Source organism: Nerophis ophidion, linkage group LG02 (genome assembly GCF_033978795.1).
Source record: "Nerophis ophidion isolate RoL-2023_Sa linkage group LG02, RoL_Noph_v1.0, whole genome shotgun sequence".
NCBI classification, from domain to species: Eukaryota; Metazoa; Chordata; class Actinopteri; order Syngnathiformes; family Syngnathidae; genus Nerophis; species Nerophis ophidion.
The window spans coordinates 25,829,160-25,852,661 of NC_084612.1; the positions used below are offsets into that span (position 1 = coordinate 25,829,160).

The 23,502-nt window shown below is 37.6% G+C and overlaps 1 protein-coding gene across 1 annotated transcript in view; it reads left to right on the forward strand.

The window, feature by feature from the left end:
* The window catches only part of LOC133538691 (CUB and sushi domain-containing protein 1-like), a 1,135,806-nt gene that overhangs the window by 674,258 nt on the left and 438,046 nt on the right, over positions 1 to 23,502 (forward strand). The window contains exon 7 of the mRNA XM_061880405.1: positions 1,488 to 1,565. Coding sequence (XP_061736389.1) covers positions 1,488 to 1,565 — 78 coding nt within the window. The remainder of the gene's footprint in view (positions 1 to 1,487; positions 1,566 to 23,502) is intronic.

Here is a 23,502-nt window from a genome sequence, read left to right on the forward strand (position 1 = left end):
AAAATACTTTACTCTAATAACACAAAGCTGCCATGCAGACTGTTATTATCCTTAAAAAATAATAATTAATCAAAATCAATGTCACATTAAATATTCCACTTTGAGGCATTTTTTGGGGAAACTGTTGCGTATTTTGTGTTTTCCATATAAAAAACAAAGTTGTTTTTTTCCAAAGAAGGGCCTAAGAACAAACTAAATACATAAAAAACAATAAAAGTTATATTTGACGGATGAATCTGAAGTTGATCTCAAGACGATTGTGTTTAAAGTAAACAGTAAAAAAAAAAGTTGTTCATTTTTAATGAGTAGGACCCTAATGGATCCCCAATAATTTTAGTAGGATTTTGTTTGTGTCACTGCTAAAAAAAAATAAAATAAATTAAAATCAATGTTGTTATGTGTTGACATTTTTAAGGCTCCAATTATTATATAATCTCAATTGTTCCACTGTAAAATTTTATTGGGGGAAACTTTTGCATATTTTGTGTTTCTTTTCCTTAACAAAACAGGGTTTTCTTTGACAAAAAGGCCATACAAATTAAATCTTTAAACATGTTATATTGACAAATAGACCTAATGTTGATCTAGAGATTTAAACCTTGAATAACAATAATACAAAATAATGACACCCTTTCATCCATCCATTTTTCTACCGCTTATTCCCGTTGGGGTCTCAGCTACAATCAGGCGGAAGGCGGGGGGGACAAGTCGCCATCTCACCGCAAGGCAAAATAATGACACATTTTAAATATTTTTTGGACCAAAATATTGTGGGGTCCCTGGGACAAAGCCTGAGTGGATGCCTAAATCTATATTTTTACACATGTATTGGTTTTTGAGATAAAGAAATATCAAAATGGCCCCTGCTTGCGTAGATTTTTCAGTGTGCGGCCCTTAGTGTAAAAAGTCGAACACCCCTGTCATAGATGTTAGATAATATAACAAACTCAATGAAAGCCTTTGTTATTCTGGAAATTAATTGTGTTGCTAAATATAATATCATTAACATGGTGCTGGGATACACACGATGTGGGCCTTTTAAAGCTCTTCTCGAACCACCAATTTTTAACCTCGGTATTTGTCAAATCCTAGCTACGGCCCTGGTTGTAATTGACATTTGTCAAAGAGGTTCGCTTGTATGTTTATTTTTGTGGTTGTGGTTTGCAGTGGTGTTGAGCTTTACTGCAAGACACAGAGTACACAAGAGAAGGCTAAAATATCATAAACATCTCATCATTCTTTATGTTTCAATGCAAACATTATTGGTAGTATCTACACCTCTCGAAGTGTCAATCAAATCTAAAAGCATAATCGATCACACAAACTGTCTGTTGGATCTCATTGGCTTTCCAGATGTACCTCATGTTGTGGTTAGTGAAATTAATGCTTACTGTGCATTATGATGACTTTGGATTGGATCAGCAGTGTAGAAGTTGTTCACAAAGTTTGAAATGTAATACAAATGTCCCTTCTCCCTGTTTTTGCAGTGAAGAAAGCGATAGAGTTGAAATCCAGAGGAGTGAAGATGATGCCCAGTAAGGACTCCAGCCACAAAAATGCCGTCTGTAAGTAAACAAACACACTCACTTCAAAAAGATGTAGGGCGTAACAAACAATACGACAAATATGTGTTAGTGTTAATATTCCCTTTGGGCATGTTTAAATATTTTGAAGTAAAATATTCTGCAAGGTTAATGCTTTAACTGAACCTGGCTCCAGATGTGCCACCATTGCCATCAAGAGATGTAGGATCTATTAATTCTGTTGTTCTGACAAACCTGATAGCAAATGGTGGCCTATTTACGCCACCCAGCAGTTGCAACATTGTCCTCCATAATGGAGCTGTTTCCCCTTAAAGCCAGTGAATGGAAGTCCAATATCACCTCTCCCTAAGCTGCATTTATGGCCTCTATTACCTCCTGGGGGAAATATCAGACCTCAGACTGCTTTGCAATGTTCACTAGCTTGTCCATAAATAAGTCTGTTTTGCCATTTGGTGCTGTGCAGGTGGGGGTTTCAATGCCTTTTTATTTTTGTGAAAATGAGCTAGATGTGGTTTGTGATAATGACACAATGGGAGCAGTGGCGGACTAGCAAAACAGCAAATTCAAAGCCGATGGAAATACAAAATCTACTTGAGTCTGAAATAGGAGTTCAGTGCATTTCTCAGACACTATAGGTTGCACGTGCTAGGGTCTGTAAATACACCAACTATTAAATATGAGAGCTTTTTCAAAAGATAATTGACTTTTTTTGGATTGACACTGTCAGACATGGTGAGACAAATCATAGGAACGAATATGTCACATTCAAAGGTAACTAATTTATTTGTATCATATTAAAATATGTTTGTAACAGTACTTGAAATTCCTTCATCTTTAGACCTTATGTTAGGCTAAAGCAAAAAAAGACATCAACAAACAGCAAAATAAAAATACCAAAAAAACAAGCGAGACACAAAAAACAATGGCATGTCTACATTTAATTTTAACCAAATACAATATTTTAAGTTTTACAAAAAATTGTTGTTACTTACAGTCAAACTGGTTTTTAAGTGCTTGGATAACTCTGCTCCCCAATTCCTCTGCAAGGCAATTACAACAAGACTGCAAAGTGGTACCAGATCTACCACCAGAGCAATGTCAAAAGGCAACTGTTGCGTTCCATTCCGTAGAACATCTTTTGCCCAGACTGCCTTTTCAATAAAAGGACCACTACTATGGAACTCTTTACCTGACACTTTGAAAAGTATACCTGCACTTGTCACTTTCAAAAAACAAACAAAATTATGGCCAGTTGAGCAGCAATTGTGTTCCCATGTTTAGTTTTTACTTATTTTTACTAATTGGTTTTTATCTAGTCTGCACTTTGTGTTGTTATTATTATTATTGGCTTTTATCTAATTTTCACTTTGTCTGTATTATTTCTATATTCATTATTATCGACTCATTTTTGCCTAATTATTTTTATTTTCCTGTTTTAATGATGTTGGATCTGTGTTGTGGTTGTTGTTGTTGTTGGGGACAAGTGTTGTAAATTAGCTTTGGCTACAAACACTATGATGCATACATTGGATAACTGTTTCAGATGTCTATGTTTTTGTATCTGTCCCTATTTCAGATAAACCTTAATAACAATAATAATAATAATAATAATAATTTTAATTGTTGCAACATATCTTCTTCATCTCTTTGTTGTGCAAAGTCATTAAAAAATACATCTAATTTGTGTTTACTTTATTAGTGAAGGCTGAGTGCGTGTTATAGTAAGATCCAAAAAAGAGTGATAACTAATGTGTGCAAACTGTAAAATTGTATGTACTTTTAGTGAACGTGTTGCAGGTGATCTACTAAGACTGTGCGTACAATTGATAACAAGTACAAAAATTGGTGCACACCGCCCTATTTAAATGAGAATTTTATGACTACACTGTACCCATGGAGACACTAATTTCCTTCCACATTTATGGCATCATATGGGTGAACCTGCTTTGCGTATTTTTTTTTTTTTTTTGACATGCAGCACACAAATATAATACAAATGTTTGTATTCACCAACTTTTTTAGGCTTTATTAAAATGTCATCTAGATACCACGATTTCTTTTCGGTATGCTGAAAATACACTCTGGGAGGCAATGAAGTGTCGTGATAGTGCGTCTGCAATGATCTCAATAAGAGGTGCTTAAATTGGGGCCCATGGACCAAATTTGGCACGCTTAGTCATTTTGTTTTAAACTTAAAATTAGGGCGTCCTTATCCGATAATAAAATCAGATATTAGTGTATTATCAGCAGAAAATAAGTATCAGATGATATCAATTTGCATGTAAAATTGCCGATACAAGCAGTCCTGCAGCACATTTACTTGTGCAAAGCTGGAGAGCCAGTTAACATCTTATACACGTCCTTCCATAAGCAGACAAGTTAGGTTGTTTCTTGTATATTAGTGAAGATAAAGGTGAACATACTAGGCTATAGGCTACTAGGAGCGAGCAGCTCCACAACACCTAAGCACAGAAGCTAGACACACGTAATAAATGTCCTTCATTGAACAATATTGCACTCTAAAACAGCACATTTTTCAATATATAAAGTATCGAATAATTATAGTTGCATATTACTTTTACATACGGAGTCTCCAAGGTATATTCGAAAGTATTCTGGACGTTTAATAATAAATAGGTTAGGGTTTTTATGCTAACCATTGTTCTCTGTTTGACTCATTTCACTTGACCAAGGCTTTTCTAATATTCCACACTAAAAATTAATACAAGTAGTGTATGTGTGATTCCTGCTGATATTGTACTGGATCAATAACCGTATCGGACAATATTTAAGGCTCCATTATTGGTAACGTATTGGAAGTGAAAAGTTGAATCGGGACATCCCTATTTAAAATCGCTGGCTTTGGCTTGTGGCCCATCGGCACATTTTCACTTTGGCCATTGGCGGCAAAAAATGTTGACACCCCTGGTCTGGATGCAATAACATGCATGGTACAAGTGGTTTATTCATATAAGAGATATAAAATAATGCAATAGTGCCTCCAATACATTAAAAAAAGAGCCCCATTAATAAAAAAAAATCATTTAGCGACTATACAATTATAAAACCAATTATAATTACATAATAAGTCTATTATTTGTATTTCTGAAAGTCCAAACAAGTTGACTCACACACAGATGGACTATCCCCTTAATCGTCTGTCTTTGCAGCGCAATCGCCTCCTCTGCCAGCTTACGCAAACCCAAATATAAATATAAATATAGATGCAAAAGAGTGGCGGCCGAACAAATTTAGTCTTGATAAATCAAACTGCATGTGCTAAATATATTCCTCCTTCGAGTATTGTAAACGTTCCAGTCACCAGCATTCTAATATTTTGCCACCACACAGTGGAATGCACTACCAACAGACCTTAAAATTTGAGCACCCCTACTAAATTTTAAAACTGCCATAAAATCTTGGCTCAGCTCAACCTCTACCTGATCTGACTTAAAATGTATCCCCAGCAACTTTCCGAAGCATCCAACCGGTTTATATGTGGTTATAGTGTATACATATTTTTTAATTCTGTTTTGCACACTCTTGGGGTCAACATGTGCATAGTCATGTGCATAGTGTCATGTACATAGTGTATATACCCCCTCCCCATTTTTTTTTGTATATACTGTTTTTCAAATCACCTGACTGTATACTGTGTATTTGTACATAATATATCAATTGTTTAACGTATTTTTTTATATACATATTACAGGTTATATATTTTTCATTATTGAATGTATCAAATGAGATGAATATTTAATGGACCACAATGGAAACAAGCCTTTTGGCTTTATGTGCCATCCATTTGCCTTGTTAAAGCCTTACATGGATTCAGTTTTTTAAAATGTCATTACATTTTTCAATCAATCAGTCAATCAAGCATATAGTCTGCATTTTTACATGAACACAAACACGCTAAGGAGATTGTGCTATTAAGTTTGTTTGTGATTTAATACACGCAAACCTTTAGTAGATCATGCATTGATTGTGTTGTTGACCAACTAGTATCATAAATGATGATGCAGTGGCATGCTTTGTGGTCGGATTCTACATGTATAGGTCTACTATTCAGGTTATCATGTAGCTTCATTGGATTTATTTAGACATTTGTAAAGGACATTGGTCACAAGGCAGCAATGCATACGGTATTTTAATGATAAATACAATAATTGTGTCGGTTGGCAGCTATGGGATTGAAACGGTATTACATCCTTGCGATGCATCCTTTATAACAAGGGTGTCAAACTCTGGCCCGCGGGCCAAATATGGCCCGCCGTGTAATTTCACTTGGCCCTTGAGGCAATATCAAATTAACATTAGAGCTGGCCTGCCGCTGTAACACCGCATTCACCGCTAATACTCTTACTTGCCAACCCTCCCGATTTTCCCGGGAGACTCCCGAAGTTCAGTGCCCCTCCCGAATTTCATCCGGGACTACAATATTTTGGGTGGGCTTTAAAGGCACTGCCTTTGGCGTTCTCTACAACCTGTCTCCACGTCCGCTTTTCCTCCATACAAACAGCGTGCCGGCCCAGTCACATAATATATGCGGCTTATACACACACACAAGTGAATGCAAGGCATACTTGGTCAACAGCCGTATGAGGGTGGCCGTATAAACAACTTTAACACTGTTACAAATATACACCACACTGTGAACCCACACCAACCATCTTCCGGGACGCTACAATATATACACCCCCCGCTATCACCAAACCCCGTCCACCTAAACCCCACCGCCGAAAAGAGGCATTCAATTTTTATTAAAATTTTATTCGATATGCCATTGATATTTTTTAATTATTATTATTATTATTATTATTTGAAACTCGATTTTGCATGTCACCATAAAGTTATATAAGCCTTGCTTATTGAATATTCAATGCAAAACTTGTTTGGGTCCCTATTAAAAGGTTAATTTGTTCAACCTCGGCTTGCGGCTTTGTTCGGTTTTAAATTTTGGCCCACTCTGTATTTGAGTTTGACACCCCTGCTTTATATAATACGGCAGGCCGCACTCATACCTCAACTGTTCCTTAGCTTTCACCTTCATCGTCAAATGCTCATCAATAAATCTGCTCATTTACATGCTCAGTCAAGCATGTGCTTCTGCAATTATCATTAGTATGTGTGTGTGTGTGTGAGTGTGTGTGCGTGTGTGTGCGTGTGCGTTTGTGGCTTAGATATTTATCAATGATGAATATTTGGGGATGAGTTCAAATTGCACACACACACACGCATACCCTTGTGCCATGACTCTGTTTGCATGTTTCCCTCAGGCTACACAGTACATTTATTACAGAAGAACGGATAAGAGAATTTGAGAAAAGCAGCTCGGGATGTCTCTTAAATATATATTAGGCTAATATTTAAAACTAACTGAGCACAGCACAGCTGCAGAGAGTCAGTTAACCTTATGACTTATGAAACACTTAGATCACGGAACATTGCTCCGTGAGGGATTCTGTTTGATATTTAAGTGAAATTACGGTGATCTCCATCGCTTCCTGTTCGTGTGCTAAAACCTTTTCCCAAAAGTAGTCGATGCACTAAATTGCAACTACGCAGAAGACAACATGCTTCGCGATCTGCAATAATTATGTGGCGCCAAATAATGATGATAATAACTGTTAAATGGGTTGTCCAGGGATACTTCAAGCTTTGTTCAGCCCTGGACCAAAATGAGGAATTTAATTTCTCACTCTGGGACCAACGTTCATTAAAACAAATAGCAGCATTGTTGTAGTGGAGACCGAACTGTATGAAAAAAAAAAACTTCACACATTGGGTCGAAGGGGTTTGCGTGGTTTCCCTAACGTAGTGACAAAAAGGAAAAAAACATCATTAAAACATTACAAAATGGAGGGCAAAGTCCTTTTTCTTTGGTCCCGGACCAGTATTTCAACACTTTGGCCCTCCCAGTGGTAATATTTTGCTGTATGGCAAATAATGTGCAGTCTTTAAACAATTTGTAATCATTATGTGGAAGCAGAGGCTGAAGATAATGAGTTTTTGCTGTCTAGAGAATGGAGTGCATATGAATCATAATTTAACAGACTGCCTATAATGGCCGCAAGCCAACATTAAAGCTCGGTCCAATATGCAAGCGCACATGAGAGTAAGGTCCTGATCTACTAAGATCCAAAATAATAATTGTTAATTGCAAATACTATAAGCGGCTGTGTTGTAGGTGATCTACTATGAAATACTGCTAAGCGCAATCGATAACAAGTGCAAAAGTGGCGCGGATCACCTATTTAAATGAGGATTGTATTGTGTTCTTCCTGCTGTCACAATGAAGACGTTTACATCCAGGCACTGCAAATTATTTGTTACTTGCCATGATTTGAACATTTTATTTCTACGAATGATATTAGTTTTACAAGCTTTTTACTTATTTTTAGTCATTGACTTTACATTGTAATCTTAATTTTAGGATTAATAATTACATTTTGTCCATTTTGGTTTAAAAATGTTACAATGTCCAATCCAAATTAGATATTTTGGTTTTCCCCACGAAATCGTGTTTAAAGATTTTGCAACACTATGTAGATACTTAATTTTGAGAATTGCATGTTGAATAAAACTTGTTTTCAGAATGAAACATGTGTTGCTATTTTAAAAGTCCTGCTAATTTCCAAATGTACAAATCTTAATTTAGAATGTCGTATAAAGTCAAATGAACTACCTGCATGGACGGATAATTTCACAAAATGTTTCTTCCTAAAATCAAGTCTTTTTATCTGATATTTTGTCATCTCTCTTTGCAGTGGATCAATTGCATCATGCTCGAATCTGTGGTGTTTTGTAATTTGTGGAACAGGTGCCCCACAATTGTAATCTGCACCATTTTATCTGCGCTATATAGAAACACGCCTCCCAGAAACTACTTTTAGTACGCAAAAAGTGCGCTCTAAGAGATGCAGGTTCCAAAAACAGTGAGATGGACTGACGATGCAAGAAAATGCATGTTGTAAGATATTTTTTTTCATATAGGATATATATATCATCCATCCATCCATCCATTTTCTACCGCTTATTACCATTTTGGGTCACGGGGGGCGCTGGTGCCAATCTCAGCTACAATCGGGCGGAAGGCTGTGTCCACCCTGGACAAGTCGCCACCTCATCGCAGGGCATATATATATCAATAAATATTAATAAAATATGAATGGCATAAAATAAAAACCCAGAAGACACCAAATTGTGTTGGTGTTATCAAGCATCTATAAATTGTATTGTGACATAATTATGTGTAATACTTTTTTTTGTAACAATCCTAATATGTTGCCATGCACACAGAGGATTATTTCTCCATCAGTTGGCATTTGCACCCAATCACCTCCTACTCACAAGCAACCATTTGTGCAAAACTGTGCTAAAAATACGCAAAAACAGCGGCTGCTAATCGTTTCAGGCTTCATAATTTGAAATTACGAGTGCCAGATGATTATATTTGCATATCCTCCTCCCAGGACTGTGGGTGTTTTGATAATCAGCATATATTATGTGTATACATTCTGCATTTACATGTAAGACAAGAATGCTAAATGGATTCCGCTCGCTATTTAGCTCTTTTAAGAGACCTTGGTGCACAAATACAGTCGATCACTTTTCATCAAGTTTGTACATTTTGGTCCTTGCAAACTTTTGGTAGATCAGGCCCTACATGTACAAGTTTGGGTGTGTTCATTAATATTTTTTTCAGACTCATTAAATTCTGTATGGATGCTGGCTGAAAAAGTATAAAGATATGATTTTCTTTTTAGACAAATTTCAGAGTCAAAAAGAAAAGGTTGGAAATGCCCAGTCTTGTAGCTATTGCAACCTTACCGCAGAAAGGCTGAGATGCACATTTTGCACACAATCGCACAACTACGTTGACTCATGAAATAAACAAAAAGATTTCAAATGTTTCTTTCTTTTATTATGTTTGTGTTGTAACTACATTGTGTTAATGTGTATGCGGTTTACATGATCTGATATAAGACTGCAGACTTTAGGCCTTGGCTTGATTGACCAGAGTGCATGAGACAGTGAAGGGGAAAGAGATGACAGAGTGGATAAGAGGTGTCGAGTTTGAGAGCAAATCAACAAACTACACTTCACACATATGACTCTCCTCATCCGTTCGCCAAACTGAAGCGCAGCTCCAAAGCACTTACCTGCAACACGTGACGGACGATTTCACACCACACTTTCCACTCCCTTGCTGTCTCGCTCCTACCCGTCTGCATAAAGGGTTGATCCTTGAAGCCTCTGTCAAGGAAGTAAAACATATCTCATTGCCATTGTTGGTGTGAAAATACTCTGCGCAGGGTTGTGGTTATGTCTATGGCCCCGTTTACACTGCACACCAAATCCAATTTGTTTGCCCTCAAGTGACACAAATCTGATTTCTTTGCAAGTTTAAACACTCCAAAGTGCTTCAAATCTGATCTTTTTACATCAGATTCAAGCCACATCAGGGGGTATGCCTGAATCGGATTGGAATCTGATCTTTTCAAATGTCTAAATGCAATTTTTGGGTGAGCTGTGTCACTCGTGTGCGCGGGAAAAGACGAAGGCGCCATCGGAAGTGGATATTTTATTACATTGTCTGGTTTCGGTGAGCAAAGTCTATTTAAAACAACCAAATTTTCGACACATCTCAAGTCAATAATGCACAAATAATAGGTTTTATGTAACATATGAATATATACTTTAATTCCGAAGAAATAGCGATTGTAGAAGGATGGGAATTGATGCTGTGGCGTATTTAGTTACGTGTGAGTTGAAAAAAATAAAGCTCACTTAGATTCACGCTAATGTCAGTCTGTCCTCTACTTAACAGTCATAAAAAGATTAGAGCCCTCCCTAATATATTACACTACATATACCTATTCACACATTATATTACTTTAATTAACTTTCACATAAAAAACACTCAAGTTGTTGCGACTTTTATTTTATTTTGTCCTAGTAGCGACTTTTTTGGATTTCACTTTATCGAAGTGCGCATGCAAGTGATGTCGAGGCCATATTGGGGCCTGTGCGTCGACAGTAGAGACTCATAAAAATCACATTTTACTTGCAGTGTAAACAATCAGTTGGAAAAAAAATCTGATTAAAAAAATAATCAAATCAGGCCACTTTGGCCTGCAGTGTAACGTAGTCTATGCCTCAGACATGTTTAACAAGTTACTTTAAGGAACAACACTTGGTTATATTTGTACAATTCAACATATCCAAAAGGTAATTGGAAGCTTATGTTTAACCTTACACCCTCTTCATGTATTTTACTTTTTACATAAGCTCTGTGTGAAAGGAAGGAAGGTGATGGAAAAAGTGACTCAATCTCAATAAGCACTTAACAAGCAAGCACATTGGGTCTAAATTGTTGATCAATGAATACATGTTTGGTAATAGTCTATTAATGTAATATTATACTTGTGGAATTTTGCGTAACATATATTGTTATTGTAGAGTTGATATTGCTGACTTCAACTTCATCAAGCTTTTATAAGTTCCATTCATCCATCCAGTTTCTATCGCTTGTCTCTTTCGGGGTCACGGATGGTGCTGGAGCCTATCCCAGCTGCATTCAGGCTGAAGGCGGTGTACACCTTGGACAAGTCACCACCTCATCGCAGGGCCAACACATATAGACAGACAACATTCACACTCACATTCACACACTAGGGCCAATTTAGTGTTGCCCATCAACCTATACCCAAGTTGTGTAATTTATTTCCTTGTAGTTAAGATGATGTCATATTCCAGTTCCTTGATGTTTTTGACTACCAGCACATTGTCTTCTTCCTGTACCCCATTTTACTTGATGTAGGTTTGACAGCGGCCGCTCCAAGTGCTCTGAATTTTTCCCCCTGCTTCCTCAACTTGCATATCTTCTTGGCAATGTGAGCATTGAGTTTTTTCAGATGATCATAGGTGTTTGTTCCTTTCACGTGTTCAGAAAAGTGGTGTTACATGATAGTTTTAATTAATTACGTTTATGTACGTTACAAGGCCGTTACTAGTGGTCAGCTCATTAAAGAATATGAGCTGACCACTCAAAAGTAAAACTACGTTCAGCTAGTAACAAATACAAGCAAATCAAGTCCAATAAAACTGTGCATTGTGCATTTATACGACCATCAGCTATAAAAAATAAGCATATCTATTTTTTGTCACAAAAGATATTAATTTTTTTTAACTAATTACGATTTATCCGCTATAGAAAACATTTCTTAGACATGGAGGAGGCACAGAGCCTGCAAGTCAGACGCTGTATTGTCACGAGTTGCATGAGACTTATTCATGTTATGTTTACAGTTAACAATAGCAGCTTTTACAATGAATTGCTAACATGACATGCAGTGTTAGTTAGTTAGTTAATTTGTTAGTTAGTTAGTTATTTAGTTAGTTAGTTAGTTAGTTGCCTACATACCTACCTATAGTGTATTGCTGAGGTTGCTGCTCATACTGTAGAGTCACTTCCGACTTGGAAATGTCTTGCATTCAAAGTTTTTACGTTCCTTATGTGCTAATGTTTCTGGTAGTATTTCCTCTCTTCGGGGAAATCTTCACTTTGCACATATTGCCAGTTGCCTTGTTGTCTTGCTTTCTTGTGACCAACTCTCCAGCGTTCCTGTTACTTCCGCGTCGTGCGTGGTTACTTCACACGTGCCCACAGAAATCGATAAGGGAATCGTTAACAAAACTGGTAAATGATTCCCAGGAATCGAAACACTGAGAGCGGGTTTCAAACAAGAACCAGTTTTTGATTTCCATCCCTAATAAACATTTAATAAAGTGGTAATCATCAAGAATAATAAACATATATACCCCGTTTGTGAACAAGAAGGTACACAGCCATTGATGCAGGCTTTATTAACTATCAGTGGAAATATTCCAAAGGCGCTGCTGTCAACAATCACCTTCCAGTCCGCAGAAATGTAATGTGATCCTTTTTTTCATTTTTCTTTTTTAAAAATATATACATGTTTTCTTCTAGACCAAAAACTTTTCTTTCCAGCCCATCTTCTTGTTCATTCTTCAGTTCCATAATTTGTTTTAATAAGTATTTTATGCTGTGGTGCTGCCTATCGGGTCTTGCTCATACATTGTTCAGCCTTGCTCCCATATTATTCAACCTCGTTATTACTTCTGTGTTGAGTTTGCATGTTTTCCCCGTGAATGCGTGGGTTCCCTCCGGGTACTCTGGCTTCCTCCCATCTCCAAAGACATGCACCTGGGGATAGGTTGATTGGCAACACTAAATTGGCCCTAGTGTGTGAATGAGTGTGAATGTTGTCTGTCTATCTGTGTTGGCCCTCCAATGAGGTGGCAACTTGTCCAGAGTGTACCCCGCCTTCTGGCCGATTGTAGCTAAGATAGGGGCCAGCGCCCCCGCAACCCCAAAAGGGAATAAGTGGTAGGAAATGGATGGATGGAATTTTTCATTGCTGAGTCATTTTTGAACATTTTCCATATTCCATGCACAAGTGGCTACAGCGCATATAAAGATGTGCAATTTGGTGAATGCACAATTTTATTGTTCCCCGTGCAAGACGTTTTTACAGCTCCTTGAAGCCTTTGGTGTTGTAAGCTATGCGTGAATTACAGTGCACACAATGACCGAACGAAAGCTAATAGAGAAAAAGCATAAAACGTTTATATAGAATCTAATTGAACTTATCCCATGTGCCATTGTTTAATTAGAAAATAACTAAATAATGACTATTTTAGCCCACTGTTAAAAGTATTGATAACCATCCTGGTGCCAGTACCCAACACAGCATTGAAGAATGAACATCAGCACCAATCGCTGTGGTCTGGCACCACCAGGCTGAATCACAAAGGTCACACTCCTCCCCTCAAAAAATGTAAATGTATGATCAATGGAGCGTCATCACATTGTGTCGATAGATAACCATCAAGGGAAACATAATTTGTATTCAATCTAATTTGTAATAAAATAAAATAAAATTAAAAAACATGTTTAGTTTTTGTAATTTTTGTTTAGTTAATAAAGGTAAATAATGGCCGATGGTGTATGAAATAATAATTTTTGAGCCGGAGAGGTAAACTAGCTGTTACACATAGGAACACCTTACCATTCTCACTGATTTATATTTACTTTAAATTATTTTTTTTCTTAAATATTACAAATTAAATAGACACGATCGCTTGAAAGAAGGGGACTGTGTATATGTCACAGTCTTTAATACTTGTTATAACCAAAACTTATAGTTAATGATGCGGCCAAAAAACCCCAACACATGTCACTTTTAATCCTGCTGCGTTGAAAGCTAATAGCAATGGCAGCAGCCTCATAATCTCTTTATGCCTGTTGTCAAATACTGTTCAATCCTGGCTGGTCACCATATTTATTTTAGCCGCAGGGAGTGTGAAAGTGCATCGCTTTTTTATTTTTCAGCATACTGAATTAATTAAGTCTGAGAGTAATTATAAATGGTTCAATAAATAAGAAAACCTCATGCTAAACAGTTTGACAGTTAAATGGCTCATTAAAAGGAAATACATTAATTACAACTTAAAAAAACATCTTCCATTTGTTTTGCTGTATTCTTTATTCTCACTATACTATTATTTTATTCATGCCCACTATTTGTGAGTATACACAAACATATACACGGCGTAAAGATGAATAGAAAGGCATGTCAATGGTCTGGTTCAGATGGGAACTTTTGCTTTGTGCAATACAAATTCACATGCAGAATGTAGTAAACAACTTCGCACAATTTTACGTTTCTTGCTAAATTACACAATCAATGTTTTCTTACTACGCAGAAACAATATGGACCTGATCTACAAAAGGTTGGCATGTATTAAAACACATGCAAACTTGATAGCACACGGAAAGCTGATCAACTAAGGTTGTTCACAGAGGGTTGTGACTCTTAAATGAGCAAAATACGTAAAGAGTGCAATCCATAGCTCGTCTGTCTTCATGTACATACTGTGTATTCAGAATATACATTGGTTGCCAGAACACCCACAGTTTGACTTATCAATCAATCGATGTTTATTGATATATATTCCTAAATCATAAGTGTCTCAAAGGGCTGCACAAGCCACAACGACATCCTTCATTCAGATCCCACATCAGGGCAAGGAAAAACTCAACCCAATGGGACAATGAGAAACCTTGGAGAGGACCGCAGATGTGGGGACTGGTTGAATTTTTGACCACTCCTCTTGACAAAATTAGTGCAGTTCAGCTAAATTTGTTGGTTTTCTGACATAGACTTGTGTCTTCAGCATTGTTCACACGTTCAAGTCAGGACTTTGGGAAGGTCATTCTAAAACCTAAATTCTAGCCTGATTTAGCTATTCCTTTACCACTTTTGACGTGTGTTTGGAGTCATTGTTCTGTTGGAACACCCAACTGCGCCCAAGACACAAACTCTGGGCTGATGATCTTAGGTTGTCCTGAAGAATTTGGATGTAATCTTCCTTTATCATTGTCCCATTTACTCTCTGTAAAGCACCAGTTCCATTGGCAGCAATACAGGCTCAGAGTGTAATACTACCACCACCATGTTTGAGGGTAGGGTGGTGTTCCTGTGATTAAAGGCCTCACCTTTTCTCCTCCGAAACATATTGCTTGGTATTCAACCAGAAGCTTACCAGAAGTTTGTGGATGGCTACCAAAAGTGTCTTATTGCAGTGAAACTTGCCAAGGGACATGTAACCAAATATTAGCATTGCTGTATGTATACTTTTGACCTAGCAGATTCGGTCAACTTTTCAGTAGACCCATAAAAAATCCATAAAAGAACCAAACTTCATGAATATTTTTTGTGAACAAAAAGTATGTGCTCCAATCGCTCTATAACAAAAAAAATAAAAGTTGTAGAAATGATTGTAAACTTAAAACAGCCATGACATTATGTTCTTTACAAGTGTGTGTAAACCTTTGACCACGACTGTAGCAAAACACCACAAGTTGGAGCATGATGTCATGACAGTGGACTAATTGACTGTCTTCCTGGTAACAGCCAGCAGTATAGGCAAAAATGTCATTTAAATAGGGTGGTTTGCCCCAGTTTTGCATTTGTTATCAATAGTGCACACAGTCTTAATTAGCAGTGATGGGCAGTAACACGTCACATGTAGCGAAGCTACGTAGCTTAACAACATTTCTTTGGCGGTAGCTTCACTACTTTTTGAACGAGTAGCCATTCCTGTAGCTTATCTATTTTTAGCCTCATGTAGCGAGGAAGCGTACATCAAAGCTACAAGTTATAAAGAGGAAAAAATGGACTGTGAATCCAGGCCAAAAAATATGGAGAAAGTACAATGACCTGGATGAATGAGAACATCCACAGATATGGAGAACATTCATGATGATTGTATTTGTATGGTGTTTGTATGATAAGTCACAGTTGGCTAAGGTTAGGGCGAAACATTACGTAGTGGCCAATCAGAGGCAAATATTTATTATACTGGCTTTTTTGATTGATTGATACTTTAATTAGTAGATTGCACAGTACAGTACATATTCCGTACAATTGACCACTAAATGGTAACACCCGAATAATTTTTTCAACTTGTTTAAGTCGGGGTCCATGTTAATCAATTCATGGTAATTAGCTTAATTAGCCAATATATTTTTCTAACAATTTACTATATTTAAAAAACCTTCGCCTTCAACAACTAGTTTTATGATGTTAAGTTTTGGAGATATTACTAACTATCAGAAGTCAGATGAAAGGATGAGCGCATTTACGGTCTGATTTACTAAGATCCAAACAAAAGGTGCTGAATAGCATGTGCAATCCATTGAATTGCGTGTAACATTAGTGGGTGTGGCACTGGTGATCGACTAAGACTGCGTACAATTGATAACAAGTGCAAAAGTGGTGCAATCCGCCCAATTTGAATTATAATTTTGTGTGTACTACCGTATGCGGCTGTTCCCATGGAGACATCTATTTCCTGCACATACATTGCATCATATGGTCCAACCTGTAGTGTTTTGTGATGTTTTGGATAATCTTGCACAAGAATAAATATTTTTACCATCATTTCTGGGCTACATAAAAAGCGATCTAGACAACAGAACCAATTTTTAGCAGTTTTTTATGGTTAAGATTTTTTCCGTACAATAACCTTATTTATATCGGCATTTATTAGTACTCTTATCAGTACTATATTTAATTTGTGGGGAAAAAAATGTGGAAACAATGCATTTAAATTAGCATTTATATTAGCAGAAGAGGTTGAACATCTCCAACATGATGTACTGTAACATCTCAGAGCAGGAAATTATTTTGTCAACACCTGTTTTTTTAAGTCTTAAACAAGTCAACAATGTTTGCAGTGCAAGGTGAAGTGCAGCTATTATGTCAACTTCTTGTAAAGACTACACAGATCCATTACTGTGTTTTTAATCATTACCCTTACACTCAGTTGGAAATAGTATTCCATCCATCCATTTTGTACCGTTTATTCCCTATGGGGTCGCAAGGGAGCTGGTGCCTATCTCAGCTACAATCGGGCGGAAAGCGGGGTACACCCTGGACAAGTCGCCACCTCATCGCAGGGCAATAGTATTAAGTATGGCAATCATGTGTTTAACACATGTTATATCATTTAAATCAATACAATCAATTAGCATGTTTTGTGGTTGTGCATTTTATAACATTTGGAATATGATTTTTGTGTTCATGTTACACATGGGCAAACTTGAGTGGCAGACCGGAAGCCAGAGTGTTGAAAGCTACCGATGTATGTGTGTGTGTGTAGTGTGTATTATATAAATATAAAGACTGAGTGAGCAAATGTAATGCTTCATCGTCCAGTTTGTGGTCAAGAGAGAGAACCAACTGAAACAAATTTTAGCAGTATGTCTTTTAATGACACGCAAATGCGCTTCAATGGAGCAACATAAGATGGCGAACTCGAGACTTGTCGGTCACAGTGGATGAAATCTTGCTTCAAAGCAACTTTATGGATTGTTTCATATATTATTATATTACTTCAATTTGTCACTTTTTTGAGGACCAAATATTGTTGTGTCACGCACAAACATTTGTGTGGTGTTGTATCTTGCTTGTCATTATTCAAATCTAATGTTAATGTGTAGCAGTGGCAGCTGAACTGAATGTGACAGTGTGTCATAATTACGTCCGCCAGATGCAATAAAAAATACCAATAGCGATATCATTAGTCCAGAGTCTTCATGGTCCTCATGGGCCGACCTCATTAGGAACCGGTACCAAAAAATATTGGTATTCGGTGTGCTCAGGAAGAGACTTGTGTTTTGAAGACAACCTAGAAGATGCACATTGCAAGAAGGTTTTTTTTTTATTGGTTTGTGTATTTGATACATCTTCAATAAAAGACACCAAAAGTAACCAATTAGTTTGTTTTAATCAACCCGTTAAGTCGTCAATCATTTATAAAATGATATGCTGGAATTGTTCGCAGCCAAGTGTGAAGCGACCGCAATGAGAATCAGCACCTCCAAGTCCGAGTCCATGGTTCTCGCCCTTAAAAGGGTGGAGTGCCATCTCCGGGTTGGGGAGGAGACCCTGCCCCAAGTGGAGGAGTTCAAGTACCTAGGAGTCTTGTTCACGAGTGAGGGAAGAGTGGATCGTGAGATCGACAAGCGGATCGGTGCGGCGTCTTCAGTAATGCAGACTTTATACCGATCTGTTGTGGTGAAGAAGGAGCTGAGCCGGAAGGCAAAGCTCTCAATTTACCGGTCCATCTACGTTCCCATCCTCACCTATGGTCATGAGCTTTGGGTCATGACCTAAAGGATAAGATCAAGGGTACAAGCGGCAGAAATTAGTTTCCTCCGCCGTGTGGCGGGGCTCTCCCTTAGAGATCTGCCATCCAAGAGGAGCTCAAAGTAAAGCCGCTGCTCCTTCACATCGAGAGGAGCCAGAAGAGGTGGCTCGGGCATCTGGTCAGGATGCCACCCGAACGCCACCCTAGGGAGGTGTTTAGGGCACGTCCAACCGGTAGGAGGCCAAGGGGAAGACCCAGGACACGTTGGGAAGACTATGTCTCTCGGCTGGCCTGGGAACGCCTCGGGATCCCCCGGGAAGAGCTAGACAAAGTGGCTGGAGAGAGGGAAGTCTGGGCTTCCCTGCTTAGGCTGCTGCCCCCGTGACCCGACCTTGGATAAGCGGAAGATGGATGGATGGATGGATGGATGCTGGAATTGACAACATAAATTTTATTCCGACAGTCCAAATATGTTGACACACAGACGGATGTCTCTGTAAATCTCTACCCACCATTTGACTTTACAGCGCAATCCAGTTTTCCCTGTGTTTTTTGTTCAGTCATTGGAAACTGTACATGAAGACAGGCACACTAAATGGATTACACTCTTCATTCGTCTCATTTAAGATGCAATCCTCAGTGCACAAGTTTAGTCGATCAGCTTTGCATGCACTATGAAGTTTGCACATGTTTGAGTACACGCAAATGTTTCTTAGATCAGGCCCATTGTGGGTTTAATTTAGTGAAGTGCATGTCAGGTGTGAGAGTCTGCACAGCAGTGTTTGGCAGGAATCATATGGACACCGAAGAGGATATTATTTTTTTTTTGTTCTAATTTCCTAAAAAAAAAGTTGAGTTGTTGAGATGAAAGGTTTGCGTAAGACTTTGAAGATACAGAAACGACAATATGAATCATAAGCCTATATTTCAACACCAAACCATCTTTTAAGTGCAAATATGGGATTAAGTCAGTTTGACAATGTTTGACAGCAGCCCATCTTTTTTTCCCTCTGTTACAATCTCATGTTGTTTGAATTAACTGGATTTGAGTTGGCAAAATGAACCTAGGTGAAGGATGCCAATGAATGTCGTTTGGCAAGTGTGTCTTTTTCGGGATGGTCTGTGCATGTTTGTGTGATGTGTTTTTTGGAAGGAACATCGAAACCATGTTAGAGCTGCAAGACAGCGTGTCCTGTTTGCATCATTTCCCACACAAGCATGCATGCAAACTGTAGATCCGCTAAAAAATGTACACAACACACAGGCAGAAAAATCACCCATCCATCTACTCGCATTTCCTGAAACCTGTCTACCAGTGTACTGTATGTTTGAGTAGGATGGATGGATAGCCTCTATTGTCCCACACAGAATAACAATTCATCTTCGTTAGAGGGAGAAAAGTCTACTGACACCATAAACCTGACCACCTTGCGAGCTTTCTAAGCAAAGCTTAGATGATGTCAGGCTTCCCCCTGACAGTTTGTCTATGTTTTAGTTTTTTCTTCTGCATTTGTTTGTTTCCTCTGTGTTTAGTATTTCCTGTCCTTAGTTCCTATCTAGTGCTCTTATTTTGTCAGCTTCCTGTCTTGTTCCCTGAGTGCTGTGTTCCTCCTCAGCTGTGGCTGATTGGCACCTGGCCACACCCGTTGCCAATCAGCCCGCTCCTATTTGTACCTGCTTTGTCTTGTGTCAGTTGCTGGATCATTGTATTGTCTTGTCGATGTCACGTCTAGTCGCTCTCGTGATGTGTTATCGCTCCTGTCGTGTCGTACCTTGTCTTTGCAGCGTAGCGGTAAGCTATATACAGTTGATGTTTGTAGCTTACTGTTTTTTGTTCCCTGCTTCCGTTTTATTTTTCATTATACAAGTACGACTTCTGTTTGCCTGTTTGCTACGCGCTAGCTTCCACGCTAAGGTCCTGTTCGTTATTTTCTAGCTCCCAGGCTAGCTCATTTTGTTTGATTATCCGCCTCGTGCGGATTGTACCCTTTTGGTTTTGTTTTTGTCTTAGGATTTAATTAAATCATGTTTTCTCATTCCATTCCTGCCTCCATCTCTGCATCTTGGGGTTCGTCATCAAATAACTCTGACAGATGGCCTAACTCTAAGCAATTTCAATCAACTCGCCTGAACAACAGCCGACATTCCATCAACAGCAGGGGGCGCCAACCCGTCGATCACAATCAACCAATCAAATTGGACTTTGGGTATGGGTATGGTTATGGTTTGAGTTTATCTCAATACATGTATACAGATACAACAGGACTCATCCTATAATCCACACATTCTCATTTCTCTTTACAACAAGTTCGAAAAGGAGTAGGAAGAAGAATACATTGTTACATCCCATACATATATCCTATATTTTTTTGAACACATCGTATGTTTTGGCGATGTACATCCTTTTAATGCAGCATACAGCAAATTTAACTTGAAAGAAAGAAGATCCTGCTACTGACTTGAGGATAGGCCACAACATGCGGCGCTTGAACACATAGCTACTTTCAATATGATTAGCGTATAGAGTAAAAGGATGCGTTGTCTGGGCATGCCATGTCAAGCCAATTCCTGAGATCAATTCCACGTTGTTTGCGAAGAAATGTGCTTCGACGTGTTATAAATTTCTATGTGCATACATACTTCTCAAATGTTCTTGTAGTCAGACAATATTTTCGGTACATCAGATGGAATTTTTACGTGACATGTTTCGACTGTCATCTGACCACTGTGACATGGTGCCTGTGAGCTGTTCTTATAGGCGTGGCCAACCAGGCAGACTTGTCAAGTTTACCTGGTTGGCTCCCCCAGCACCCAATAGATCAATGGTTCTCAAATGGGGGTACGCGTACCCCTGGGGGTACTTCAAGGTATGCCAAGGGGTACGTGAGATTTTTTTTTAAATATTCTAAAAATAGCAATAGTTCAAAAATCCTTTATAAATATATTTATTGAATAAAACTTCAACAAAATATGAATGTAAGTTCATAAACTGTGAAAAGAAATGCAACAATGCAATATTCAATGTTGACAGTTAGAATTTTTTTGTGTACATGTTCCATAAATATATTATTTTTTTGTGAAGAAATGTTTAGAATTAAGTTCATGAATCCAAATGGATATCTATTACAATCCCCAAAGAGGGCACTTTAAGTTGATGATTACTACTATGTGTAGAAATCTTTGTTTATAATTGAATCACTTGTTTATTTTTCAACATGTTTTTAATTATTTTTATATCTTTTTTTCTAAATAGTTTAAGAAAGACCACTACAAATGAGCAATATGTTACACTGTTATACAATTTAATAAATTAAAAAACTGATGACATAGTGCTGTATTTTACTCTTTTATCTCTTTTTTTTCAACCAAAAATGCTTTGTTCTGATTAGGGGGTACTTGAATTAAAAACATGTTCACAGGGGGTATATCACTGAAAAAAGGTTGAGAACCACTGCAATAGATGGTTAATGGAGGAGGTAGTCCCAGGTATGTGAGAGCATGAATGCTCCCTCATTCCGCTTAATGTGGTTATTTATTTTGCGATGATCTGATATGGCTGATTTTTACGATTTCCTGTTCAGATTTTGGTTTTAGGCTTCATGTGAACCTTCCAGTTGTCTCGTTTTCAAATTTTTTCTGGCGTTCTTTCTTTCTTGTGTTGAATGTCCTCTCTGTTTCTCCGATGTATGATTTTTTGCATTATTTACATGGGATTTTGTAATTTACATTGTATTTCTTGACTTGTTCTATTTTGTTCTTTGGATGTACAAGTAAGTGTCTTGTTTTTATGTTAGGTTTAACTGTTGGTTTTTTTTGTGTTTTTTCATGACCCGCTGCATTGGTTCTGTTATTGGTCCAATGTATGGAATTCCTTTGTTCGTTTCTTCTTTATTTTCTTTTCCTTGTTATTGTTCCGCTTTTTTGATTGCTCGGGTCGGATATTGGGAGTTTTTGAGTGAATTTCGTATGTGTTTCTCATCCTTTTGTCTGTCTTCTTCTTCTGTTGTGATGTTGGCCCATTCATAGAGTGTCCTCACGACTGACAGTCTGTGTTCTGTGGGATGATCAGAGGTCCAGAGTAGAAATTGGTATCGGTTTTCGTTGAACAGTAATATTTAGACTGCCGTCATGTTTGTTGTGTATTTTACTGTCCAACAAAGTAATGGTCTTGTTTATTTCCTCTTCATATGTAAATTTGATGTTTCCAATCCTGTCAATATGTTGAGGTGGTCTGTAAGCTCCTGCGGGTGTCCTATTTTCATTTCCTCCAGAATGTCATTTACGTATCTTCTCCAGAATGTGGGTCTGCAGTGTACGTGTGCTGTGTTGAGGGAAGTAGTATCCAGGTCTTCCATTAGTTATAGCTGGTGAGGGGTCTCCCTTTGCGGATCCCTCTTTTTGTTTGTATACTATTCCTTTGTATTGAAAGTATATCTAAATATTTTTGGACATTTTGTCTGACTACAACACGACTTAATGAACCTTTTTGAGCGACATATATGAATGTATGTACATTTTTAAAAGGAACGCCATGCAACTCTTGGTACATAAGGCCCCAGGTGAGGCATTTGGAGGTTTGTTTTTTTTTAACCTAAATTAATATGTTCTAATCATTGTTAGTACAGGTTTCACATTATTATACCAAGAAAAAGAAGATAGTTTTATTTCACTTTCATAAAATCGTTATGATAACCATATGATGATAAATGGGACCAAAAAGTATTTGATACTGTAATTATCAAATACTTTTAATGCAAATTTTAAAGGCTTTTGCTTTAATACAATATTCGGTGTGTCTCTTACATGTCTGTAATTTTATCTGAAGCAGCACAATCTATCCTCCATGAAAACATACTTTGTATGGTCACATTAATGTTGTCTTAAAGAGGAACTGCACTTTTTTGGGAAGTTTGCCTGTCATTATGTAAGACAAGAACTCAAAAGTAAATAATGTGATCAAAAGTCTGCTTACAATGGAGCCTATGGTAGTCGCTGTATTCTGTCTCCAAAAGCCTGAAAAAACATCCAAACACCTCCATCAGGGTTTTATGATGTACGTATATATGTAATGTAGTAAAATGCACATTTATATTATTTGATTTTTATTTAATTTTAAGCATAAGCGGCACATTAATTAAAAACAACTTTTTTTTTCCAACATCACTGAATATTACTCATTGCAAACTTTATGAGAGCCAACAAACATAATAAA